The sequence below is a fragment of the Phoca vitulina genome, unplaced genomic scaffold (assembly GCF_004348235.1).
Source record: "Phoca vitulina isolate PV1807 unplaced genomic scaffold, GSC_HSeal_1.0 scaffold12, whole genome shotgun sequence".
In the NCBI taxonomy this organism is placed as follows: Eukaryota; Metazoa; Chordata; class Mammalia; order Carnivora; family Phocidae; genus Phoca; species Phoca vitulina.
This window is the reverse complement of record NW_022589715.1, coordinates 22,908,608-22,936,085: the sequence shown is the minus strand read 5'-3', so window position 1 is coordinate 22,936,085 and position 27,478 is coordinate 22,908,608. Positions and strand designations below refer to the sequence as shown.

General features: G+C 49.6%; 1 protein-coding gene across 1 annotated transcript in view; it reads right to left on the bottom strand.

Moving 5' to 3' along the window:
- SLC4A5 (solute carrier family 4 member 5) overlaps positions 1-27,478 on the bottom strand; it is an 82,774-nt gene that overhangs the window by 7,004 nt on the left and 48,292 nt on the right. Inside the window, exons 6-22 of the mRNA XM_032410657.1 lie at positions 26,700-26,795; positions 24,639-24,694; positions 23,797-23,954; positions 23,267-23,354; positions 22,169-22,323; positions 21,629-21,817; positions 19,806-19,980; positions 19,177-19,310; positions 18,215-18,486; positions 15,170-15,228; positions 12,604-12,804; positions 9,810-9,923; positions 8,380-8,541; positions 7,431-7,609; positions 6,123-6,195; positions 1,282-1,350; positions 440-613 (exon numbers count right to left, since the gene is read on the bottom strand). Of these exons, the coding sequence (XP_032266548.1) occupies positions 440-613; positions 1,282-1,350; positions 6,123-6,195; positions 7,431-7,609; positions 8,380-8,541; positions 9,810-9,923; positions 12,604-12,804; positions 15,170-15,228; positions 18,215-18,486; positions 19,177-19,310; positions 19,806-19,980; positions 21,629-21,817; positions 22,169-22,323; positions 23,267-23,354; positions 23,797-23,954; positions 24,639-24,694; positions 26,700-26,795 (2,354 nt within the window). The remainder of the gene's footprint in view (positions 1-439; positions 614-1,281; positions 1,351-6,122; positions 6,196-7,430; positions 7,610-8,379; positions 8,542-9,809; positions 9,924-12,603; positions 12,805-15,169; positions 15,229-18,214; positions 18,487-19,176; positions 19,311-19,805; positions 19,981-21,628; positions 21,818-22,168; positions 22,324-23,266; positions 23,355-23,796; positions 23,955-24,638; positions 24,695-26,699; positions 26,796-27,478) is intronic.

The window sequence follows — 27,478 nt, the reverse complement described above, 5'->3', positions numbered from 1 at the left end:
AGACTTATTACAGACACCAATGCCTGGGTTTCCCCAAGAGATACTGATTTAATTGATCTGGGGTGAGGCCTGGGCACACAGTTTTAAAAAGCTCCCAAGTGATTCTAATGGTCCCCCAGGGTTGAGAATCCCAGGTGGGCACATTTCAAATCCTACCTCTGTGTACTCACTTTGGCCCCCAGTCCAGCACTGCAGGCTTTGGGGCCCACCCAGGGCTTTCCCGAAGCATTAGCCCACAGGCTCCCGCACTGTCCCCCTGCACTGCCCCCCTCCCCCCGCTCTATCTGGCCTGGACTCACGACCCGAATCTTGTTCTGTTCTGTGCTTGCTTCTGTGACCCTGAGAGAGTCAGGCCATCTGCGACGGCGGACCTCCCTCCTGGGGACGCCTGCCCAGGCCCCATCGGCCAAGCAGGATGGGGAGCCCGCGCCCACCTTACCATGACCGGGAAGATGATGGCGGCCATCGTGGACTTGAGGATCCAGAGCACCGCCAGGCAGAGTATCTGCACCAGCGTGAAGAGGTGGATCCGGCGCAGGGGCACGTGCCGCAGGAAGGCGTGGTCCGGCTGGTGCTTGGCGGGCATGAGGAAGAGCTTGCAGCGTTCCCAGAACTGGCGGAGAGCGCGAGGCTCAGCCAGCAGTGGGGACCCCGTGAGGGAGGTGGCCCTGCTGGGGGCTTGGGACTGCGGGAAGGGGTGACGCGGTGGGGTCTCATAGGAGGTAGCCCCTTGTCTGGACTAAGAATGCACAGGAGGGGGACTGCAGGTCTAGGAGGACACATAGGGAACCCTTAGGGGAGGAGGCCTGAACCCTGCCTGCAGGGTACAGCCCTGGAGGCGGCCACAAAGGAACACTGCCCCCATTCAAGGAAAATGCAACTAATTGCAACACAAAGACAGCCGAGACATCTGGTGTATCATGCTAAATAAAGAACAAAACAAAATGTTTTCTTCCGCTAGAGTTGCCTTAGAGAAGAGAGATGTAGTGAAATGCTCATTGGAGTCAGCCCCATCGGGGTTGTGAATCCTGAACCTGTTTCCTCGTCTGTAAAATAGGGATCACAGCACCTACTTACACAGATTGCATTATAGAACACCTATGAAGGGCCTGCTATAGTGATTTTATTTGATACACAGTAAATGGTAGTATCTTTATCACCATTATTTTCCCACTGAACTGCGGAAGCAAGCACTTGGGGTTTCGGTAATATGGCAGGAGATGTGGGGAGTTGACTCTGGTTAGATCAGCCTGGGGCTCGGTGGGGTGGGGAGAGCCTTACCTGGATGCCATTCAGGGAGGCCACGCCCATGTAGAGGAAGACTCCGTACAGCACGGGCATGGGGATGTACTGAAATGAGAGAGGGAAGCAGAGCTTTCGACTGGGTCTCTGCCCGGGGCAGGCTGTTGCCGCCCTGTTCTGTATGACTGCGTCTGCCAAGTCACAGAGGCAACCTGGCCTGCCTTGGCTTTCCCCAAGCCATGAAGGAGCTGGATGTTTAGGGGAACTGAGCCTCTGAGAGTAGATCTGGAGCCAGTGTCGGTGGGGAGCGCTGCCCTGCCCCCTTCTCTCTGGGCAGCGGCTCCCCCAGCCTGGCCGCCCTGCTTCCATCCCTGCTGAAGCCGTGGGGTTTGACTGAAGACACAACTTCTGGAACATGGGAAAGCTCCATAGAAAGCCCCCTGCTTATTCTTGTCAGCTCCTTCCCCGTTCCAGCCCCAGCTGAGGACCCCCCACAAAGCTTCATTGCTCTGGGGACCTTTATTGAGTTGACCTCCATCAGCAGTGAGTAGGTGCTGATTAACAAAAATTATACACCCTACACAATCGGATTAAAAAAAGAAGCAAAACAGATGTGTATAGATAAACCAACCACCACTAATTGCCAACTAACCGCTAATGATTTGGTGGGCATCTTTCCTTTCTGATCATGCTCACAGGTAGTTTGTTAGCTTTTTCAAAAATGGGACCATATCACTCATACTGTTCTACAATCATCATTATGATTCTTTAGAAGCCTTCTGACGTATTTCTCTACTGTCTCTCTGTGTTTTTTTTTTTTTTTTTTAAGATTTTATTTATTTATTTGACAGAGATAGCAAGAGCAGGAACACAAGCAGGGGGAGTGGGAGAGGGAGAAGCAGGCTTCCCGCCGAGCAGGGAGCCCAATGTGGGGCTCGATCCCAGGACTCTGGGATCGTGACCTGAGCCGAAGGCAGACGCTCAACGACTGAGCCACCCAGGGTCCCCTCTAAGCTGTGTTTCTGCTTCTTTCATCCTGCCCCCTCCCCCACTTTTTTTTTTTTTTTTTGAGAGAATGTGCATGTGTGAGTGGGGGGGGGGCAGAGGGAGAAGGAGAGAGAGAGAATCTTAAGCAGACTCCATGCCATGCCCAGCATGGAGCCTGATGTGGGGCTCAATCTCACAACCCTGAGATCATGACCTGTGCCAAAATCAAGAATTGGACGCTCAACCGACTGAGCCACCCAGCACCCCCTCCTCCTTCCCTTTATCTGCCCTTTTGGCTTGCCACTGTGAACAAGGCTCTGCCTCGGTTCCAGGGTGGTCATGTTGGAACATGTGGGCAAATACTAAGTCCTGTGCTCAACTTTTAGATGCCACTTAGGATGTCCATAAATCCAACCAAATAAGTAACCTTTTTTAACGTAAGTTAGACTGGATTCGTTTTTTAAACACAAACCATGATTTGGACCCATATGCTGTAAACCTCAATCCAAGACATTTGATCTTGCAGCCTTCCCATATGATTTGAAGCTGAGACCACGAGAACTCATGGGGCTCAGAGGGGGGGCTTCTGATATGGCCAGGGGTACCTCTGAGGCAGAATGCTGAAATCCACAGTCCTGAAGAACGGCGGCAAGGTGCGAGCAGAACATGAAACAAAACAGAACAACCCTTCAGGGCTTGGGAAGGACAGGGGATCTGCAGAACTGAATGGGTAAGGTGTTCAGGCCACCTGTCAGATACGTGGCCACATCATCCTCCAACGCCCTCAATTTGACAAGATAACCAAAGATTTGCAAATTGGTGATGACAGGGCTGAAGATTATCACTGATCCTCTAGCAGTAAAAATCACTGTGTCTAAATCAGGGCAACCATCCATTGAGAGAGAGATTTCATCCCTTACTGCTCAAGGTGTGGTCTTTGGGCCAGCATTATTGGCATTGCCTGTGAGCTTGTTAAAAATGCAGAATTTTGGGTCCTACCCAGACCTACTGAATCAGTATCTTTTTTTATTAAGTTTTAATTCTAATTCCAGAATAGTTAACATACAGTGTTATATTAGTATCTTTAATAAGATTCCCAGGTGATTTTTTTCATAGATATATTTTTTCACACATATATATATATATATATATAAATTTTATATATATATAAATTATATATACATAAAATGTGTGTGTATATATATATATATGTATATACATAAAATGTGTGTATATATATATATAAATTTTTTTTGAGAGCCCAATGCAGGGCTTGAACTCATGACCCTGAGATCAAGACCTGAGCTGAGATCAAGAGTCGGATACTTAACCGACTGAGCCACCCAGGTACCCCTCCGAGGTGATTTTTATACACATTAAAATTTGAGAAGCCCTAGAGCAGAATTCTACTGGAGGAATTAGACAAAGGTATAGTTAATAACTAATTTAGAAACATTGATAAAAATAAAAACACTAATAATTAGGATCCAATTTGTACCCTCTAAAATTTGTAGCACCAAAGAGATCTCTCCCCTGCTATATAAACAAGAATTAAAGATCCAAGGTGTCTGGGTGGCTCAGTTATGTGTCCAACTCTTGATTTCGGCTCAGGTCATGATCTTAGGGTCCTGGGACTGAGCCCTGCGAAGGGCTCCATGCTCAGCAGTGAGTCTGCTTGAGGATTCTCTCTCTTCCTCTCCCTCTGTTCCCCCCGCCAAATAAATAAATAAATCTTAAAAAAATTAAAGATCTCAACTAATGTCTTAGGTAGACAGCTCTCCAATGTAAGTTCTCTGAATCTGGTATGTACTCAGCTATGCCTAATTTGACAGACATGGGTAAACCTACCGTTGCAAAAAGTTAAATAAGCTTTTTGGAAAAAATTTTTTTTAAGATTTTATTTATTTGAGAGAGAGCACAAGCAAAGGGGGAGGGGCAGATGGAGAGGGAGTAGCAGACTCCCTGCTGAGCAGGGAGGCTGATGTGGGGCTCAATCCCAGGATCCTGAGATCATGACCTGAGCCAAAGGCAGATGCTTAACCGACTGAGCCACCCAGACGCCCCGGAAGATTTTTCTTATTGGAAATAAATGCTGGGATTAAATCTAGAACCTCAGATCTGGGTTAAGTTATATTTTTCTTGAACTGGCTATACAAAATATCTTCCCTTTAACCTAAAATTAGCCTTACTACTTTGAGCAGTAAGGGATGAAATCTCTCTCACAATGGATGGTTGTACTGATTCAGACACAGTGATTTTTACTGCTAGAAGATCAGTGATAATCTTCAGCCATCATCACCAATTTGCAAATCTTTGGTTATCTTGCCAAATTAGCGCTAGTGTCAAAATTAGTACTGGTGTCAGCTAGTGATAATGCTTTAATCACTTAACTAAAACAATTTTGAAAGCCAATCTTTTTTTCTGTTGCTGTTGTTAGAAATGATTTTATTTTGCTTGGTTAAGATGGAAGACATCTGGATAGTTGTCAGGTTGTGACGGGGAAGGTCTGCCTCAAGGACACTTGAGCTCTCATTCCCAGGAGCAGTTTTGGGTGGATTCAGTCTCTGAAGAAGTATGTGCAAAGTTGTTGACTTCCTCTGAAAGCCTATCTTTAAAAAAAGGTATAAAAATATAAATAAACAAATAAAATGAAAATATATACCTTATGTACTTTAATACAATCAAATAAGAAATCCTAAATCTTATGATCAATAAAAATCTAGATAGGTCTTCTCTGTTATAAAATTTATCAAATAGATTAATTGGTGGTGAATAAAATACTATATTTTTTCTACACTTATTATCAAAGAACATGGGTAAGATTTTTTTTGTGGGGGTAGGATTTTTCAAATCATTTGTCATTGAATACAAAAACAGTATCAGAGTGCTTGGACCCATGCGGACCCATGGAAATTTTTCCATGATGGCCGGAGTAATAATTAACATTTCCCCATATCTGGCTTCAGAAGAGACCAAAGCTAGCGACACTCTGATCACAGACTTCTAGCCTCCAGAACTGTAAGAAAGGAAGTGTTGTTTAAGCTGCCCAGTCTGTCGTATTGTATGCAGCAAATGAACACAATAGGTAAGTGGCTGGAGAGATGGAGAAACCTGAGCAGAAAGAGTACTCGTGGACGCCTACTCTGAATGTACTCTCATTTGATTTCATCTCTTCCAGTTGGTCTGGAGGGATGTGAGCCAAAGGATCTTCAAACTGTGTTGGGGGGAAAAAATCAGTTTTGTGCCCAAGACATGCAAGACAGAGGAGCAGAGAACAGGGCACAGGAAAATCTACAGCAACATTCTCCTCAGAAGTTTGAAACTTTAGAAAACCGGTGAGCAAAGAGATGTCTAGTGAGCCATAAACCACAATGTGGAGACACAACCAGCTCAGGAAGCTCCTGATCTAAGCAAGGATGGAACTTGGCCAAGGACGCCTGGGTGGTTCAGTCAGTTAAGTGTCTGCCTTCGGCTCAGGTCATGATCCCAGGGTCCTGGGATGGAGCCCAGCATCAGGCTCCCTGCTCAGCAGGGAGCTTGTTTTTCTCTCTGCCTGCAGCTCTCCCTGCTTGTGAGCACTCTCGCTCTCTCTCTGACAAATAAATAAATAATATCTTAAAAAAACAACAACAGGATGGAACTTGGCCAAGCTTTCTGAGGGAGGAGCATCTCCAGAAAGGGGAGGATGGACCCTGGGAGGAGTGGAAAGAGCAGTGAGGACTGCCTGGTGCTAATAAGCGATGCAATGTTCCAGAAAACAAGGACGGTGGTGAAACATCTCTTTGGGTCCTGCCTCTTTAGGGTCCACGTGGAGACCCTCTCCCCACCTCTGAGGCATCAGGCCAGTGCCTTCTTAGGTGGACGGCGCCCTGGTGGAGGGTGTAGAGCCTCACCTTCAGGACAGGAGCCAGGAAGACGGAGATGCCCGTCAGGATGAAGACAATGGTGCCGGTCACTCTTTGTTCCCTGGCAGACAAGGGCACACAGTCAGGGTGGACTGGGAGATGCCCCCTGACCATTCTAGCCCTCTGGCCCTCGTGTGCACCTAACGGTTGTGTCCACGCCCTGGCCTCTGCCCTGTTCCCCATTCCAGAGAGTAAACCTGCTGTCTGAGGCCCAGCTGACCGGCACATGGGAAGAGAGGGAGCCCTGACTGAGGCAGTTGTAGGGGCGTTTGGGAGGGTGTCCAGAGCAGTGACTAATAGTAGAGGTGCTGCCGCCAGACTGACCTGGGTGTGGCTCTGCCACTCAGCTGTGTGGCAACTGGCGAGGCCCTAAATGTCTTCAGCCTCAGTAGAAGCAAGATAGTGGCAACCGCCTTGGGAGTTGTGAGGATGAAATGGGTATGTGCACTGCTTATGATCCCTGCCCTTCGACTGCAGGAAGATCCTTCATCTGTGGGGCCTGACTAAGAGGAATCAGAGCGAGGGGGCCCAGCTGCTGGCAGAGTAGGTGGGAGGGGCAGGAGAGTAGGTATGTTTTCCTGAATGCCCAGGCCCAATCCAGGTGAGAGCTGGGGGGTCAGGGGCAGATTGCTCAGACCCAGTCATCTGGGGCTCAGGAGTCCAGGAGGGGACCCTGCCCTGGCCAGAGAAGGCTCATCCGGCGCAGGCTCTGTAGCCCAGGTATCCCAAGGCAGTGAGGAAAAACTCTCTGGACAGCCAGTGTCTGGTGTGGGCTCACCTCGGAGGCCCTAAGAGGTAGAAGATGCATATGGCTGCCGATAACAGGTAAGGGAGCCGACACCGGCATGAGAGGAGGAGGAGGAGGAGGGCATGGAAGTGACAGGCCATGGGCCACCGTCTAGGGAGTGGGAGTGGTCCTGGGAAGACTCTCTGGAAGAATGGAGACTGGGGAGGACCCACACCCACAGGAGAGGTTGGGGGACGGTGGGGGCAGGGGGTCTTGAAGACGAGGAGACAAAAGGACAGGTCATAGGGGCTGTGGGGACATTGAGTAGCCCATGCAGCTAAGAGGTCAGTGTGCACGCGGGCCATGGTGGTGGACTACTTGCAATTCATTACCAAAAAAGCACCACTTAGAACTGAATTTTTGTCTCCCTCCCTCTCCCTTAGGAATATTACTCCTATCCTCAAAGTTCCTGGGCTGTCAGATAACTCGATAGTAAGAAAAACCTGCTTCCCTTCTCCCAACCTAAACACCCCTGCTCAGGAAGTCCCCAGTCACTGCTCCCCACCTACCTGACCCCCAGGAACTGGGGCTGCTCCCCAGGGGCGCTGGTCTCCGTCTCCATCTTGAGGCTGTCGATGTGGGCGATGGAGATGACAGTGGCCGCCACATACCAGGGGAGCCCCATGAAGGAGCACAGGGCCATGAGGATGCCCACCCAGAACAGGTCCAGATGGTAGCCAGCAGCCTTCTGCATGGGGCAGTGGGAGGGGAAAAGCTGTCTAGGGAGTCCGCACCTGACCACCTGTTGGTCTGGGGGAAGGGAGATCGAAATCTCCCCAGAGCAGCGATTTTGTGGAACATGGTTAAAAGGCTCCCCTCGGCCTTCATTAGGTACTCTTAGGGTGTCACCACCCTGAGGTGCTCAGGCATCACCAACCCCAGGGTTTGTTGAGCTAGGGAAGGGACACAGGAAAGGGAGGAGAGGGGTGTTTGGGCTTGGACAGGCGCTGGGCTTGGGTCCTTGGGAAGAAGAGCTCCTACCAGTGGTGACAATATCTCTGCAATTCTTGAACGTGGGGTCTTGGCCGGGGCGGGCTTTAGACCAAGCTGAGTGGTCTAGATTGGGATGGGGAGAGGGTTGCCCAGAGGCAGGGAGGGGAGGTGCAGGGACCAGAAGGGCTAAGGATTCTCCTCTGCCTCATGGTTCTGGGTCAAAATCCCAGATTTTCTTGGACTCCCAAGTTCCTGGTCAGGAGGCACAGAGCTGGAAGGTCACTTTGGGAGAAGCAAGGAGCCTGTGCCTAATGGCCCACCCTGGGTTTGGTCCTGGCCCTGGTGGCCTTACCCACATCTGGAGGTCACATTTCCCCACACACGCATCAGAACTCTAGTCTTCTGACCTCACATCTTGCTTTATAAATGGCCCCACATTTTGACAGAAGCACCATCTCCCTTCTTTGTTCCTTCTGACTTTGGGGGAAGAAAGAGGTGGTGCCCTGCTCCTAGTGGCCGCCTTACCCTCAGCTTGTTCTCCTTCCGGTTGACTATGACGGCGGTGATCTGCTGGTCCATGAAGATCAGGATGGTCACCAGCAGGGCGGGCAGGATGCTCGCCAGGTACACCCACCACGGGTTCTTCCCAAAGGGGGCCACAAACCAGCCTCGGTCAGGCCGTGTGGGCTGAGCGGAGCAAACGGAAACAGCCCTTTCCTCTCTCCCTTGTCCCAGTGCACTTGCTGCTCGGGGGCCCCACTCTCCCTGACCTCCCACCACTCCCCACCTGGGGTGCTTTTTGAGTGCAATCTTTTCCCTTCAAGACATTAAGCACCTGCAACTGTAAAGAGACCACAGATGCAGACAGACTCGGGAAGGGCATGGTGTCCGCGGCACTAAGATCATCAGCGGCAGCTGCCCTGGGGTTGATTGGGACCAGGGAGGTGCAGAGCCAGAGGAGAGATCTGGCAGTCACTAACTGCAACGTAGCAAGAAGCAGGAACGAGGCCCAACAGGCAAGAATAAGGAATCTGATGGGCCCGGTGCCTGACGTTTCTGCCTCTCCTCTGAGTCACCTGTCTGGGGAGCATTACAGGATGGTTTGTAAAACACCAAACATTAATTCAGACTTGCACATTAAGAACAAGGGATTATCTACGCAGGAGCTGGGCTGAAATCTATCTTTTGTTTTACTTAAGAGAAAGAGGTACTTTTTGTGTTCAAGCTACTTACAAGAACCCTGAAGTAATCATGAGGAGGTCAAGCCCTCAAAGGCAGGGAGGGTGAGTTCTAGAACCTGTACCTCCACGCCCAGTGTAGGTGGTTGGTGCTCCTTGTGAGGGAGCTGGGCCTGAGCTTAGCTACGAGCAAACAGCACCAACTCAGGAATGATGGGGAGTTCCTGCAGCAGTGATTCTCAAGCTTGGCAGGCCCTTTCGGGGGTGGGGGGTGCTTATTAAAATACAGAACTCTGGGCCCCATCCCCAGACTTCCTGATTCCACAGGTCTGGGGTGGGGCTGAGAAGATGCATTTCTAACAAGTTCTCAGGTGATGATGTGATGATGTTAGTCTGGGGACCACACTTTGAGAATCAGTGTTCTAGGGGATCATTTTCAACAGACCCCAGGTGACCCCACTTAAAGACTGCTGGAGCCAGGGGGCTGTAGCTCCATAAGTGGAAATCAGGGGGCTTCTGCTGGGCTGGAGGGGGGGTTTCAGCACCTTCCCCACTCCGTGACTCCACAGCAGGATTTCACTGTGAATATGTCCCCAACCTACCATCCCAAGGGACCACCCGCTGGGAGGCTGTGTGGAGGAAGGGTGGAGCATACCCAGAGAAACCCCTGGGTTTCTTGGCTGAGAATCTATGGAAGTTTGATCGGCATAGAGGGGAAAGGCACTGAAGCTGGTGGGCAGGCAGGGCTAACACCCAGAGCAGGGGCCAGGGGCAAACCTTGATGACACTGGGCACATGCAGCTTGGGGGTCGCCAGGCCGAAGCAGGCATCGATTCCACAGAACAGCAGGATGGAGAAAATAATGGAAAAGTCAGCTACCAGGGCCCGGACCTGCAGGAAGGAGATGGGCAAGTGAGGGAAGCACCTACCCTCCTCCTGGAGGGCTCAGTCCTCCCCTGGCAGCACGAGGAGCACGGGTAAGAACTTGGGCTTCAGTGTCAGCAGACTGAGGCTCAAATCCTGGCTCTGCCCTTGCCAGCTGTGCAACCCTGGAGAAGCAGGTCATCTCTTGGAGCCTCAGTTTCTTCGTCTGTAAAATGGACATAATGATAGCACCTACCTCATAGACATAATTGAGCTATGACACATTCAGAGGGCTTGGCATAGGTTAGTGAATATGGGAATTGTTATTAGCCAGTGACTAATGGCGCCACTGCTGAAAACATTTTCTGGTGTGAAAGATGGAACTGGGTCACCCGTAAAGGGCGGTTGAGGGCAAAGCTGAACTTAGATCTAAAGGAAATCCTACTTCGTGAAAATGTGTGGCAGATGGCTGCACCGCCATCTAGGCTGGGAGGGAGGTCCCTGATTCTGCTGGGGACCCCTGTCTGCTCTCAGACCTTCTGTCCACTAGATGGCTTTCACCTCTTGCTCCTGTGTCTCAGGATGCCCATCCTAGGCCAGGTCTCCCCCCCTCCCCCCCCTGCGCCGCTTCGTCAACGTCCACACTGCCACCTTTTCTATATCTCTTCAAAGAGAGCAGGTTCCAGAGAACAACAGGGAAAGAAGTTAGGAAGGGCAGGGGCAGGTTACAGTACACTGAATGCATTCCCTGTACCCCTTACTCCCCTTTAAAATTGTTATTAAAATAACATATATAATTAATTAAAAACTCACATGGTGTAGAAAGCCAAGTCCCCCACCTCACCTTGCCTCACTCCGGATGTACCCCTATGTCTGCTTGATTTTAGTTGTTTTGGTGATTTCTTCCATGTCATTACCTAATATGCTATACTTTTATATTTCGATTTACTAAATTAAAGCATGATCTACTGATAAAGATTCGGCTTACTTGCACTGTCCCTCCTGCCCTTTCCTCAGTCCCAATCTTTGAGAGTTCTTTTTTCTTTCTTTTTTTTTCCAAGATTTTATCTATTTATTTAACAGAGAGAGACACAGCAAGAGAGGGAACACAAGCAGGGGAAGTGGGAGAGGGAGAAGCAGGCTTCCCATGGAGCAGGGAGCCTGATGCGGAGCTCGATCCCAGGACCCTGGGATCATGACCTGAGCTGAAGGCAGACGCTTAACGACTGAGCCACCCAGGTGCCCTGAGAGTTATTTTCAAACTCTTTCTATGGGTTTCCTTTGTACTTTCAAGTTATACAGTGAAGCCTCTCTTTCTGCTGACTTTGCCACTCACATGCTCCGTCACGTGAGGCTAGCTGCAGCCCTTCCCCCACCTCCCCTCCCCATCCTGTTCCATCTGTGACCGTTCCCTGTGGATCTTTACATTGTCAAATCTGAGAACACTCACATTGTGTTCCATCAACACATGTCTTTTGTGGTTTATGTGTAACGTGATTCTAAAAGTTGAAAATCAGTAACAGCTTTGTATCACTGTGATCAGGTAAGCCAAGCAGTGTGCAGGTTTACAATTGTTTTTCTGCAGTATCCCCAGCATCCGGATCAAAAAGTTATTAAGTTACACCATATGACTTTGCCATTTTTTGGTAGGGCAAAACAGTCCAATGCACTTCATTTCGTATGGTCTGACCTAACATAAAGATGGATATGATAAACAGCTGTGAACTCCCTGAACCTTAAGAAATGAAAATATACACATTCAGTCGATGCCTCTGTGTGATCCAGTGGCATCCCTGTCTCTGCTCTCTAGAGAGATCCACTGCTCTGAATTTGGACTTTATTCTTCCCATGTCTTAATACTTTTACTAAATAGGTATATAGCCCTAAACAAAATATGGCATTGTTTTGCACGTTTTAAAATTTTACATAAATGGTTTCATATTATTTGTAACCTTCTGCAATTTGCTTTATTTGCTAACATTATGTTGGTGCTATTCTTCCTTGTGGATATAGTTGTAGTCCACATGTATATGAATTGCAGCTTAATGTATGATTGTTTCCCATTTGTTTCTTCATTCTCCTGTCGATAGATCAACTTAGATTGTTTTTATTGCTTTCCTCTTAGAATCAATGCTTCTGTGAATATTCTTGCACACATGTGAGGATTTCTCTGGGGTGTATTCCTGGGAGTGGAAATGCCCATTGGAAAATCATATCCATCTTTAGCTCTACCAGAGAGTGCCAATTCTCTGAATTGCTTGTGCCTATTTACACTCCCACCTGCTTTTCACCTCCAACACTTGGTATCCCAAGACCTTCATATCTTTACCAATCTGATGGGTATGGAGTGGCATGGTGTCATTGTTCTCTGCAACACTAAATTCCAGGAGGCAACAGAGCAATTTGTAAGAAATTTAAGGGGGGAAATAGTGATAAAAGAATTTCCTACTATATGAATTATATTTCATCCTTCAGGAAATAGACAGTCTCAGATGCAATCACTGCTCTAGATCTTTTACATAAAAGGTGACTTGGCTACGCTCTGGTTGGAAGTAGGGAGGAAGGGAGGGAGTTTGTCTTGAGGATGCATTTCTGTTGCAAGCACGCTATTTTTTCCTCAGCTCGTACACTGCAAAACTTCCTAAAGAGTCTTTTATTTAGTCTTTATGAAATATTGAGAAAAATTCTCAGGGCAGGGCGAGCTTACCTTGGTCGGGAAATAGCGGCTGAATTTGAACTTCTTCAGTGTCAGGGTCATGGAGTACGTCCCAAAGAAAAGGATGAAGGACATGAGTGCCAGGTCAGGGATGAACTGGCAGGAATTCCCGAGCAGCTGCCCACCATAGTTCAGACATTCCTTCTTGCTCAGCAGAGACCAGTCCAGTGCTGTGAGGTTAAGGGGGTTGTACTTGGAGACCAAGCACAGGAGAGAAAGGGTCAGGGCCTTCCTGGGGAGTCAGCTGTATCCTTGCCCCTAGAGTCCCTCAGGCAGCCCACACACCCCTCCCATCCTCCACGGGGCCCAGCAACAGAATTATGTTCCTGGAGACAGGCTGTGTCAAGGAACAACAAACAGCGGGGCCCCTGGGCAGAGCAGGAGTGAACACGTGTTTCTTCAGTGTGCTCTAGATTGCACTGCTGAGTTATTGAGGAGAAGCAGCTCAGAGGGTGGGATGCCCTCTCCTACAGCCCGCTTGGCTACCAGCTCAGTCAACTATGGATCTCTTTCCTGGAGTATGTCACATTTATTCTTCCTTTTCCTTCCCCTGTGCACACCTTTTCACATATTGGGGCTTACACCTGACCCTTGTCAGATCTCTCTTGGGTCAGTCACTTCCCCTTTTCATGTCTAGATGTCTAAAGTCCAAAACAAAACAATTACATATATAGAAATATCTATATATGTACATCTATGTATGTATATATATATACACACACATAGATATATATCTCTAAGTGTATGTATATGAGTGCATATATAGACATACATGTGTATACACACGTATATGTTCACATGCATATGTTTCTAAGTGTAATAAAAGCAGAGTAATTTATAATAAAATTTAATATATATTTTTAAAAATTATTGTAAATATTCAGGAACCAGCAAAATGAAGTAAACAGGTGTTTGCAACCACGTGTAGTGAATGTTTGGATTAAGAGGAGTGTGGGACTTCGATATAATAGTGGTTTCCAATGAATCACGCCTCCCTGTGTCCACACTCCTCCATGTCACACCAACAGTTCTGCCATCAAAAAGTGGTCTATTTCTCCACCCTTTTGAATCTGGCCTGGCCCTGGGTCTGCTCAGACCAGTGGAATGGGGAGGAAGTGGCTTTGAGCAGGGTCTGGAGCCGAGGCCTTGAGGGGCCTTGCCGGATCTGCGCTTACCCTCTTGGCAATGTGAGACTGCCATACTGTGGGAAAGCCCAGGATCAGAAAATACCATGTGAAGAGAGAAATCCAGATTTGCAAGACATCTGCTGCGTGTCAGGGCCTCCCTCAGTCACCGAAGCTAGTAAGGCTGCCCCCGGCCGGGCTGCATGCCTCCACTGCCCCACCAGGCTGGCCCCACAGCTCTGTCCCCGCTCATCTCGTGGGCTTCCCCTGTGCACTGCCACACCCTCCTGCTGTCTCGGCCGGCCTGGTCCGCTCCCTGGCCTCGGAACAGGGTTTGTGTTTTCCTTATTTGCCCTTCTGTCTGTGCTGGTCCCTGGGCCTGGAAGGTGCTTCTCTCTCGGGAACCCACTTTCCCGACCTTCAAGGCCAGATCACATTCCACTTTCTCTCTGAGGCTTTCCTCTCCAGCTTGTGGGGTGCCTCCTGTCTCCGTGGCTGGAAGGACACGTTTGGCCTATATTTGGCACATGGCATACTCTGCTTCTGCTGTCCCATTAGCCTTCATGCTCATCTCCACACGTACATCACACGCAAGTTGGAGGGCAGGCAGGGGCCACATCTGGTTTTTTATGTCCTTTTAGCCCTCAGAGTGCACACAGCACCTCGCACATAGTAAGTATCCAGGCTTAGGCACTGGCTGATTCCATTCTTCCTCACTCGAAACCAGATATTTGGAAGACCTTAGGTTAAGTTGCCAGCTGAGCAGTCGGCTGCCTCTGCAGGAGTGACTAAAGGAGCAACCTCAGGGACACAGAAAGTCCAAAGATCTCCCCCAAAGCCCACCAGGAGCTGCTCTTCTCCTGCTTTTGGACTTCCCACCATTGGAGCCACTCAGGCCGGGCCCCTCTCCCGAGGGCCACTGCTCATCGTTCTGGGGAGGGGCAGACCAGAACTGACAGGGACTCGTGAGCACACAGGACTGATCAGATTCAGCGAGGGGCGGTAGCATTAATAACCTTTCTGGGGCTAGGGAGTGGCACTGTTAGGTGGGAGATGGAGGTGCTAGGTTGAAAGGCAAGGAAGAGGGTAAAAAGCCAGCTGGGAAACTGGGTTTATACTGTTGTTTCTGCAGCCCTATTTACCATTCCTCACCTCTACCTCCCCTTCATGTGTGTGAGCCTGTGTGTGTGATATTTATACACACGGATTTAATAGGATGAGACATGTTTAAAAGGGGAGGTTTTGACAATATATACTTACAATAAAAGTACGCATTTACAGAGCTCCATGGGTGACCCTGATGTGTAGCTGGGACTGACCTCTACAAGTCTGGCTTGCCATAAAATGGCAAGCCCAGCCTGTTTCCCAACTTCTCTCACTCTCCCCACAGACAAAAGCCCTCGAATGTCTGAGTAAGAGGAGAGGACACTTACCAGAGAAGTGTTGGTGTTTGGTGGCAGCAGGGCTGAAGCATTGAACATGGTTGTATTTGCTGTGGATGAGCACAGGACATGGGATGGGTCAGCAGCTGCTGGGTTGGGAGCCTTCAGCGCCCACCAGGCCCCCAGCTTTTCCATCTCCCACCATTGCTCAGAGCCCAGGAGTGGCTTCCCTTGTGAGGGCAGCTCATTGCGCCCTGGCCCCTCTCCATTAAGTAGCTCCAGTGCAGCAGGTTTGGGGAGAGAGGGAGGAGGCCAGCTAGCCAGTTTGCTGGCAATAAATCTGAAATGTACTGCAAGCCATTTGGCTCCTGCTGGCTCTCCATGGTTGGTTAGGAAGCCAGAGTGAAGTAGAGGCTATTCTTGAAGCTTCCCTCAACTTCCAACAAGCTGTCAGAGGGTGGATGTGATCACAGGGCCCCTCCGTGTTGCCTACTTCTGGGCCAGTTGGGGCTGGGAGTGACTAAGGAATTCAGTCTTGACCCAGGGCAGAATATTCCTAAAAGTTCTACAAACCAGAGGTTTGTTATGATTATTCTGAAGAAAGCTTCACTTACAGAAATCAGGACATCTGCTGCCTTACTTCACACCACTGACCAAGAGAACACGATGCACAATTAACAACAGAGCAGAGAAAGTGGGCAAGAAGGCTAACTCAGGGCTACCCACACAAACACTAGAGGACTCCCAGCTAACGCTTGAGCCTGGAGAGTTCAGGCGCCTTTCCATTGCCCAAGCTTGTCAGACCAGACACTCCTTTGATGTCTTCTGTTTAGGCTTAGCCATTCTTTTATATTGGGTAGAGTTATCTGAAAGTCACTTTGAGATGAAGAAGGATGAAATATAACATGGAAAAATTCCAGAAAGGGTCCAAGTATCAAATATTTTTAAATTCTAGTGTTTACAAAGTGGTACTCACTTGGGATTGAAAGCAGCCAATCAGTGTGTGCAGCATCCATAAATAGAATACAAATCAGTTACAATGGAAACAAGATTAAATTTAAAAAGAGCGCACCCACACAACAAGCTCTTAGGATGAAGAGTGGGGAAGACTGAGAGGGTGCCTTGGCCAGATTGGGCTTTGCAGTAAAGCTAGGAACGTGGAACATTTTGTAAGCAAGTGGCCCAGGGACTGGGAAAGAAACCCTCCTCACTTAGTTCTCCCCTCCCCTATCTCCTGTTGTTGAGAACTTTCCTTTCATATTCTAATCAAAACTAACTTGTCCTGATTCCAGTTTCTTTACTCTTGGTGAAGAAACTGAAAATCTAATCTGACCAGGATTAGTGGCTAGTAATGACTATGTATTACTAATTAACAGTTCAATAGAGCAATGGTTCTCAAACTTAAGCATGCGTCAGAATCACCTGGAAGGCTTCTTATTGTACAGCTCGCCCTACCCCAGAGTTTCTGATTAGCAGGTGTGGGATCAGGCCCAAGAATATTTATTTCTAACAAGTTCCCGGAGGTGCTAAGGCTGCTTCTGAGAACCACACTTTGAGAACCATGGCAATAGAGTGACCCAAAATAATGAGGTGACATCAGGCACCTGGGCAAGGCCAGAGGGGGCACTATTTGGAGGCAAGTAGATTTTATTACAGCCCTCAAATCCAACCTTGTATGCTCCTATGTCCTCTGTTCTTAGGGTATGTCTATGTTTGGTTTCTCCTGTGGACAGATGATTCTCAGAACGACCAAAGTGCCACATATGACCCCAGAAATTGGACTGTCTCTAAAAGAGATCGAGGCCGTGTACTTGCAAAAGCCATGTTTGTGGGAACACTGGTGTTCAGTCAGTGCAACAAAGCCACCGTCCAGTGGGCACAAGCAGCAAATGGGAGTGCCCTGAGGGGGCCCAGGCCACAGAGGAGAGATTCACTCCAGGGCAGAATGAAAAGGGCCTGCAGGTAGGATCTCTTCCATCCCCTGGGCACCAACATGTTCTAGCTTGGGACAAACAGTAGCTTCACCTATTGTTGGATTTTAATGAAATAACTCTAAATTAATGATAGAAAAAAATTAAGTCTAGACTTCTTTACAAAACCAGTGCAGTGACAGAGGGAGAGAGGGTATAACCAAAACTATACTCCCTGAGGTCAGGACATCTTCCTCTCCATGAGGCCTAGTCTAAAGCAGGTACATGGTGACTGTACAGTAAATATTTTTGATTGACTTATGATCAATCTTTTATCAATAACATGTGTTAAAGTGCTAAACAACATAAAATCTACTTGTGTCAAACTCCAATCCGATCTGGGTATAGATTTGAAAGCCTCACAAGAGTTCCATGAGACCGGCAGAGCCAGCATTGATATCCCTCTTTCACAGCTAGGGAAACTGAGGTTCAGTGTGACCTTAGGTGGTCTCTGGACCTCAATTTGCTCTCTGTGAGTCCAGCTTGGTGGTGCTCAGAGATATATGGATGGGTCTCTCTCTCTCTCTAGATCTAGATCTATCTATCTATGGGTGTCCCTGCTCTGCAGCATCCTGGCCACCCCAGGCACAGTCCACTGAAGGCTCTGAGGGCATGAGTAGGACTGTGAAGGGAGGCCAGTGGTTGAGACTATAGGAAGCCCTAACTATACAGATGACACTTTTCTGGTCAGTAAGGAATTCCACAGGAACGGTACCAAGTATTATCAGGTTGACCAGTTGGTTGATTCAACCTCCCACCCAGTGCAGGAATTTTTTTTTTAAGACAGCAAACTAGCAGGGATGGTGGGGAGCAGAGGGAGGGGGGGAGAGAGAATCTTAAGCAGGATCCACCTTCCTGATCCAGGGCTCGATCTTATGACCCTGAGATCATGACCTGAGCCAAAACCAAGAGTCAGCGCTTAACTGACTGAGCCACTCGGGCACCCCAGGAATTCTTTTTATATCACCCTTGGCAGATGGACATCCAGGTAGTGTTCAGGTCACTTGTTACCACCCAACGGGGCTGATACTTCTCATGGTGGTATCTCCTACATTTCAGTAAAGAGCTGTGGTGGGGGGAGAGTGAGTGGGTGGGAGCCCAGGGCACATCTGGGATTACCGGTCACCTGTGTCGGGGGCGACACACTCGCATTTGTAGGTGGTGATGGAGTCAGGCTTAAAGTCCATATTGATGGGGTAGTACTTGAAGGCACCAATCATCTTCTTGATGGCATCATAGATGAAGATGAAGCTGATAAGGGTGGAGAAGCCCTCTTCTGTGAAGCGGGTGATATACTTGATGATAAAGCTGGCATCTGTGGCCACCAGGATAAGGCACTGGATGGCTGAGTGGAGGCCAATCCAGAGGCGGAACTCCATGTAGTCCAGACCATTGCCTCTGGAAGACAGAGGGAAGGAAGGGGCCTTGAGCCCAGGGCTCTTGTATGTGCTTGGCTCCCCAGACCCACTCTTAGTGGCTCACCTGTCCCTCCTGTGGCACAAATGCCCTCCTAGGAAATATAAGAGGACTAGGGACAGGGACAATTCCTGGGTGGGGTTGTCTCATCTTCACAAATTCTGGGAAAGAATCTCATGGGGGTGGCAGGAAGGTGCTAAGACATCTCAATTCTTACACATTTGGTAACAAACACCCGGGGTGAATGAACAACAGGGAATATCAGAGTGACAGAGCTGGGGGAGGCCTTTAACTGGCCTCATGTTGTAGATGAGGCAACTGAGCCCAGAGTTGTGACAGGAGCTGCCTGGTTCAGGGTATAGCCTTCAGACCTCCAGCTCAAGACCGCACTGACTTCCAGACATAATTGTTTACAAACACATTAGTGAGAATTGTCTCCTCTTGTCTTGCCTTGATGTCTCCCTATCAGCTATGCTAAAATGCACTAGGATGGCTAAAGGCAGGTAGCTGGAGGGAGTCAGGAGGGACACCTGACAGTCCTTCCCATAGGTAATAAAGGCAGCTTTGGTGCCCCTCACCCCTGCCTCCCTTTTGGGCCTCTTCCCTTGTCCTGGCCTTGGTATACTGCCCCAGGTGTGAGAGCAGGCACCGGGGGCTACCAAGGGCACCTACTTGCTGAAGTCGAAGAGGAGCTTCTCAAAGATGAGGATGGGCCCTGTGCTGCTGAGGATGATGAGAGGCTGTCCCGAGAAGAGGCAGAACAAGGCGCCGGCCATGGCAGTGCCCAGGAAGCTCTCCATCACTCCCTGGGGGCATGAAGAGTATGAGGCTCAATGGAGGCAGGAGAAGGGGCCTCTTGGCATAGGCTAGAATCCAGCCAAGGGCTCAGGCCACAGTGCTCATCTTTTATTTTGGGCCTTCTCCTCCCAAAATCACTATGTTGTATATCTGAAAACTAATATAACATTGCATGTCAACTACCGTTCAATAATAAAAATTAACAAAAAAAAATATAGTGCAATTAATACTACTTAATACATAAAATAAACGTTGAACAAGTTTGATCTATTTATGTCATCCTTACATTTGGACTTTAATAACATGATTTAGCTTTAGGTCTTTTAATACTATTGGCTTATTATTTTTTGAAGGGTAAAGGATTACTAAAAATGATAGTCTGAACCCCATGGTGGATGAAACCCAAGCCTTGGTTTTGGGATTACGGGATGAAGCTCCTTACCGCCACCTGGTGGCAGCAGATTTTATGGAGGTTTGCACTCCTGTCCACAGCTCACACACACCTGATAATTGTCAGTGGCATCCCCCAGAAGCCCACCAAAGGTGATTGCGTTGGTGATGCAGCCGAGGTAGATGAATAGGATGGCAGAGATGGACTGGATGTGGAAGCCGTCATAGAAGTCACTTGGGAACCAGGGCAGCTTCCTCTTGATATCCAGAAGCAGGCCACCGAAGAACCTGCTCAAGACAGGCCCAGGGGCTGCTTTCTCCCCACAAACACCAACACAGGGGCAGGGCTATTTACAGGAGCCTGCAGAATCTGGGGCGAGGAAGGGAACTTGACTAGAGGGACCTTTCTACCAGAACATTTAAAGGCAGGGAAGGCTTTTTTGCAGGAATGAAAGTTTGTGGTCAGCGTCATCCTCACTGGAAAGGTGGTCATGACAGCCTGGATGCGAGAGAGGGGAGGCCTGATGGGGACATGTCCTGGAGCAGACCTAACATTCCACGGGGAATGGAAATCGTGGGGTCCACAGAAGTCCTAGACGTCCTCCTCAGAGATGTCCCTGATCATCTGCAGGGCATCTGCCTGTGCTTGGTGAATACAGGTGTGTCCAACTTTAGGAGAAAGAGACATCCGATATTCATCACGGGCAGGTTCTGAATCTTATAACTGGTTTCTTTATTCTCTGGAACCATTGAGTGGGGAATTTCAGGTTTAGGGACAGTGTTTATTGGGTCTACTATTCCCCCACAGCTCCTAAGGCAACGCCTGGCATGGAGCAGGGTTTCTCGGCTTTGGTACTACTGACAAGTCAGGCTGGGTAATCCTTTGTTGTAGGGCTGCCCTGTGCCTCGTAGCATCTGTCCACTAGATGCCAGCAGCATCCCCCTCTAGTTGTGGCACACAAAAATGTCTCTGGACATTGCCAAATGTGTCCTGGGGGAGGATGGGGGTGCAGGCAAAGCTACCCCCAATTTGGAACTACTGGCTGGCATAGAGCCAAAGGCATATAAAACATGACTCCATTCTCAAAATCATAATTTACACATAGCTTTGCAGGGCCATGTCCTTTCCTAAATTCAGAGAAACCTGAATTATTCTAAGAGCCAGCAAGGAAACCCAACCCAAAGTCTCTCACCCTCTCTCTCTCTTAAAGAAAGAAAAAAGAGAAAAAAATTCAAATGGTACTGTTATGAATTGTGTCACCCCCAAAGACACATTGAAATCCTAACCCCAGTACCTGTGAATGTGATCTTATAGGGAAATAGGGTCTTTGCTGATGTAATCAAGTTAAGATGAGGTCATGGGGGTGGGTCCTAATCCAATACGACTAGTGTCCTCAGAAGAAGAGCAAAGTGCCCCAGGAAGACACAAGGGGAGAACACCAGGTGAGGACAGACGCAGAGACTGGAGCTACGCCGCTGCAAGCCAAGGACACTGAGGATGGCCGGCCACTGCCAGAAGCTGGAGAGAGGGAAGGAAGGATGCCACCCAGAGTCTCAGAGGGAGTTGGCCCTGCCAATGCCTTGATTTGGAACTTCTACCCTCCAGAACTGTGAGAGAAAACTTCTATTGCTTAAGCCACCTAGAATGTGAGACTTTGTTAGGACAGCCCTAGAAGACTCAAACAGGAACAGAGTCTAGAGAAAAGTTCGGGTGCCTCCACTCCAGTGCTGGGCCCCACTTCCCTTCTCCTGCCACAACCCTTTCGCCAGATGCAGAGGGGTTTTGAGGGCGTGGGGAGGAAAAGAGTGCAGTGGCCAGACCCCACGGCCGGGAGGGGGCGCTGCAGGCAGAGCGGGGGGAAGGTTCCCGCAGCTGGGTGAGAAGGAGACAAGCCTAAAGGTTGGCTGGCGTCACCGTCAGGCCTGGGGTGGGCACCTTCCCGTCCAGATAAGCTCTTCCCCGATTTCGTGCATGGCTGGCATCTCTCCGTCATCCCCGCTGCTCCCTCCGCCGGCCCCGCCGCCACTGCCAGAGCCTCCGCCGCCGCCTCCTGCAGCCGCCCCGCCGCCTCCCCCTGCAGAGCCATTCATCTGGCCTAGCTCCATCAGTGAGAACACGGATTTCCTGTAAGGAGCAAGGGGGCAGAGGACGATGGCGCTCCCAATCCTGGGACGAGCTTAGGCCCTCTAGAACTGTCCCAACAACACCTCTTACCTCTCCAACAAAAATCATGAAATATCTTAAAAGACGGAGACAGATGCAGATGATGTCACGGTACCCGTGCACAGGGCACCCAGATGTTACAGATGTTCACATGCAGCATATTGCTTTCTTTTCTTTTTTTTTAAGAAATAAAATGACACCAGGAGAAGAAATACCACAAACCCGTCTATGCTGACCAGAAAAGCCATGGACAGACTCAGAACTCCCTTTGAACCACTTCCCTCCTCGCCACCTCTCCATCCACACACACACCTCTTATCAGCAGAGGGCACCTTCTTGGGGGGCTCAATTCGGATATTTGGGTCCCATTCTCCAGGAGGAAGGACGATGACCTCATCCAGAAACTCATCAATCCCTGCTATCAGGTCTTCCCGATTCCGGGCTTTATAGGCCACGTCACTGAAGAGCTGGCAAGGGAAGAGGAAGGGGACATCTTGCTGAGGTCTGCTTCTTAGCCACCTCCTGGGAGCACATCACGTATAGTGTCAGAGAAAATCCCTCTGAACCTTTACTCCTACCAGCTTACTCTCTGTCTGTAGGGAAGGAAGGACAGAGCCCTGCAGGTGAAATTCAGCACAGTGGGGAGCAGCGGGCCTTGGGCGAAGACCTGAAGGCCAGGTCTCCGTGTCCTAGCCGTAGGTCTTTGGCTCAATCACCTAACCTTTCTGCTTTCAGTTTGGCATGGAGCAAGCTCATTTGAAAACCTGTTCAGAGCCCAGTCCCAGAATCTCAAGATATTTTAGATCTGATTATAACTTCCTAGCGCCTCATCCTTGGAAGGTTAGGCTGCATCCTTCCAGATGTCTTCAGGGCGTTCTTTCTGACGTACAGATCCCGCCTGTGTTGAACATCTTCTAGGCTCCCATTCACTCCTGGGACAGAGAGAGCTCTAGGCTGTGCCTCCAGGCTCCGTGTCATCTCGGGCTCCCCTCCTGCTCTTGAAGTTCTTACACTGAGCCTAAGTTGAACCACTTTTATCCAGCTTCTCCATCTCCAAGCTTTGGCTCCTTTTCCCTTCATCTGGAATGCCTGCCTCTTAGGCTTGTGCAGGGTCGACCTCACTCCTGCTCATCCTTAGTGTAAAGCCCTCTCCTGTGTGAAGCCTCGCTTGGCTGCCAGGACAGTTAGCATGTGGTTCACTTCAGAATTACAGGTCTGTCCCTCCCCTTGATTGGTGCTTCTAAAGGGTAGTGACGGCCCCCTGATTCTCATAATCCTCAGCGCCCTGCACAAGCCTGGCAACACAGTAGGTGCTCCAATGGGCCTGTTGGATAAGTGAATGAATGAAGGCCCAGTGCTAGATGCAGGAGCCATGACAGTCAGGAGTACATGCTTCTCGTTACCACTTACATCGTCTACCATGAGGGTTGCAATGGCACGGCCAATTTCATTGTAGGATTTTGCTCTCCCAGAAGGTCCAAGCAGTATGAACAGAAATCTGCAAAGAAGAGGAAGGAGGAGGAGGTGGAGGAAGCAAGAAGGACAAATTGAAGCAGGTGAAGAGAGGGACTCTCTGGCCCTGGACATTATTCATTCTTCACTCATGAATTGACCACACACTTGTCCCTTCCCTCCTTTGAATCCCGTATTTGCTCTGGAAAGACATCTCTTCTTCGCTTCCACCAGCTCCCCCTTGAGCATCCTCACCATTGTCTTGTTGCCCAAGCCCAGCCAACGGTGTCTGTCTCAGCTCCTTCTTTTTTATGATTATTTTAAATTAACTCTAAAACTCTCTCCTAGTCAGAAGATTTCCCTCCCCAGCAATTGACTGATTTTCCTTCTATATTTTAGGGGTGTTTCCAACACCCCTTTGTGCCCACTACATGGACAGCTGGTTTCCCTCAAGCAGGTGAGGGGGGTCAGATTTCAGTGGCCCTCACCTGGTGGGGACAGGCACCTCAGTCACTCCTCCCAGCATGGCTGACTGGATGAGACGCACGAAGGCGATGAACGGCTGGTCCAGGAAGTCCACCTCGCCCACGAGCACGTTGGAGGCTTCTGAGTCCTTGGGGATCTTCTTCATGAATTTGTTTTTCCGCTGGTCAGGGAGAGGGGAAACAAGATGCCCATGGATACTCTCATCAGTGGTTTTAGCTCTCATCCAGATTGCTGTGAAGGCCTGACTTTAAATTCTCCAAGCATTTCTCAGGAGACTGAAATAACCAAATACTTTGCCCTATTTCTGGATGAGAAGACTCAAAATGGGTTAACACCAGGACCAAGCGAACAGGCAACGACTGGATCCCTAAGACATTCCTTGATGGGTGGCAACTTTGCTCAACTGAAGTGTGAGTGGAGGGGTCAGACAAGAGAGCCCAGGCTTGCTGGACAGCAGGCCTCATCCCCCAGCCCCCTGCGGCCCAAGCAGATGGGAGTCGGCTCTTCCACAATGGGTGTCCAGCCATGGAGGAGGTGAGACTGTGTGCTGGTCTTCTCTGTCCAACAAATCCCAAGCTCAGGGACGGCTGGCCCCTCATCTGATATGCTTCTCTGTCCCTCACTCCCCCTAGTGCCTGGCATGGCACCAGCATATGGGGCTTGGTCAGTACCTGACTGATGGGCTGGCTAGTCACCAAGGCAGCCCAGAGCCCCCACCCGGGTCCTTCCTGGGGACTCCTACTCCCTCATGGGAGTGAAGTTCTGTCTGTAGGGCCTCCCTGCCCCTGAAACCAAAGGCGCCTTTCTGCCCTGGGCCTTCACTGCAGCCAAGTGTAGGGTCTACCTGGTCTGTGTTTGGGGTGCGAGAAATATCATTCATGCTTCTGCTCTGGGCGTGACCTGGGAGAGAAGGAAAAGAAGGGGAAGTCAGGCTCTTGCAAGTCCTTTTCCCTTGGTCCCTACACATGCTTCTCCTGGCTTCATAACCAAAGCAAGACCCCCTCCCCCTCATCCCTCAGCCCCTGGAGCTAGCCTCTGCTCCCTCTTCTTCTCTCTCTTCCCTTCTCACTCCTCAGTATGCTGCTCGCTACCCCTCCGCCCAGCCCCCTTGGGCAGAGACCGAGATGTCTGCTCTGCGCCAGGCCCTGAAGGAGGGGAGGGACACAGACACATTATCAGGTGAGGTGCCAGGTGTCACTGAGCTTGGACTTGGACTCCCCCAGGACCCATGTGCGTGTTGCAAGATGGTCAAGGATTTGGCTGGCAGAAGGAAGGAAGGCGGGGCTCTCTTGTGGGGAGAACAGTGATGGCAAATTATCTGAACTGCCCAATGGTTCCTTCCCCCATTGAGGGAGGAGAAAGTCAGCTCTCATTCCCCAGAAGCAGCCGCATCCAATGGGCACTCTCAGACCTGTTATTTCTTGGCTTTCTGTGGCCTGTGGCATACTCTAGCTGCCAGAACTCTGCCCTCTCTTGGCTCCCTTCTTCTTATTTGTATCCAGGATCCTCACCTGCTGGGCTCAGGGCCTTGCTTTGCCTTCACTCCCTGCAGAGGCTTCACCTCCTCCATCCCCCATTGCTTCATGCCCACCCTGGGCTGAGGATGTGCAGATTGGGTCTCCACTCTACACCTCTCTCTCGAGCCCTAGAATCCACTGGGCAGCCCCACCTGGCACCTTAAACTCAATGCACCGGGATCATGGTTTGCCTCTGCTTAAAACTCAGAGGTCCCCATTACCTTCACAGTAGAGGCAGGGAGGGTCCTTTTGCAGGGCATGTGGGCCCTCTTCAGTTTGACTCTCTTGCCCTCAGGCCCTGCCCTCCTCATGAAGTGAACCGCCCCCTTCACAGTGCCTTCCTTCTGCTGTTCGTTTCCTTTGTTTGGAACACCCCTCTCCTGTGTCGCCCCCACCCTACCATGTGCTCCTGGAAAACCCCTATTTATTCTCCAAGACTCAGGCGTGTCTCCTCTTTGAGCCTTCCAGGGGCCACCCCAGGGTGGGATGGTGTGCACACAGGACATTTTCTTCAGGCTTCCTTCACCGCAGTGTTGGCCATAACGGTGATCTCAGACACAATGAACAACTGGGAGGCAGGCTCGCCCCAGAGCCGTTTGCTGCCTGCTGCCTCCTGGCATCCCTATGTGGAATAACCAAGGCCAGGAAGACTGGGGACCCGGGGCCACCAACAACAGAGAGAAAAGACTGTAGCTGAGCCCTTGGCCAGGGCCCACACTGCCCTCCAAATCATTCCTTGGGCCTGGTCAGGGCACAGCTGACATAACTTATTCATATCTTGGCCTTTTAGTAAAAGTACTTAAAGGAACATACTCTTCTCACTCTTTTCTTTCCATTTTGCAGATTATCTCTTTTCTTTGCTTCACAGCTCACCTGTGTGTTCCCCCTGATGAACTGCCTGAAAAGCCCTGTCTGTGACCATTCATCTCACAAGTACCCTCACCCATTCCCAGGATGTGGGGGGGCTGTGACTGCCAGCATCCCATGGTCGTGGTGCACAAGGCTGTCATCGAGGCATGGCAGAGGAAAGTCCCTAGCCTGTTTCTAATTCAGTTTCGAGGAAGACTTCTTACCAAAAATGGGACTGATGACCATTCTGGGGGAAACAAAGGTACAGACTAAGACAAAAATGCCTAGCACCATAGGATTGGGTACTGATTATGCCAGCATTTGATTTAGAGTTGCATCTGTCAGAGCAATTACCTAGACACTTAGGGTAGTAAGTTAGGCCCCAAAGACAGCCCGGGTTTGGGGTGAAGGTTAGATTTCTCCCGATGCCTGTCCTGGGAATTCTAGACAGGTCCTGGCCTTTATCTCCCCCACCCACGAAAGCTTACGGAAGCTGGCATTCCCCAGCCGCCATGGGCAGCTGCTGAGAACACACTCACACAGCCGGCCGTAACTGGCACTTTGCCGCATCCTCAGGTCCTCGGTGGAGTGGTGGAGGCTCGGACCAGCCACGGGGCTCCGGGCCGGGCTGCGATCTGGGAGGAGGAACAGAAGGGATTTGGCATCAGCAGCCTTGCCATCAGCATGGCTTACATTTCCAGTCATTCCACCTGAACAAAGCTGGGCCTTGAGACGTGTCTCTTCCCCTTTCTGGAAGAAAGCCTATTTTGGTTGTTTTATATTTTGCTTTTGAGTAAGTTAACAGTCTGAACAAGATTACAGAGAAAATATTTGTACTCTTGAGAATGAGATAGATACACAATTGTTAAATAGGCAGCAGGTGTCGTAGACAGCTGGGTTCATCCCTGACTCCACCACTTACTAGCTGTGTGATCTTAGGCAAGTAACTTAATCTCTTGGTGCCTCAGGCTGCTCATCTGTAAAATGGGGATAACAAGAACAGTACCTAGCCACAGGGTTACTGTGAAGATGAAGTGAGTTAATACATGCGAAGCACTCAGAATAGTGCCTGGAACATGCTGTCTGATTCTACACCTGCTGTTATTATCATATGCTAAACACTTTCCATTTTAAACAATTCATCTAAAGAGATTCCTTAAGATTCCTTCTTTAGCAACCTCATCGACTTTGTTCTGATTGCTGCATTTATCTGGCAGGTTCAGCAAGGCTACCGTCTAGGCATCTCGACTCTGCAGTATCAAGAGTGGAGAGTTGCAGGTTGGAGATGTGTGCTTGGAACAATCCACTCTCCCTAATG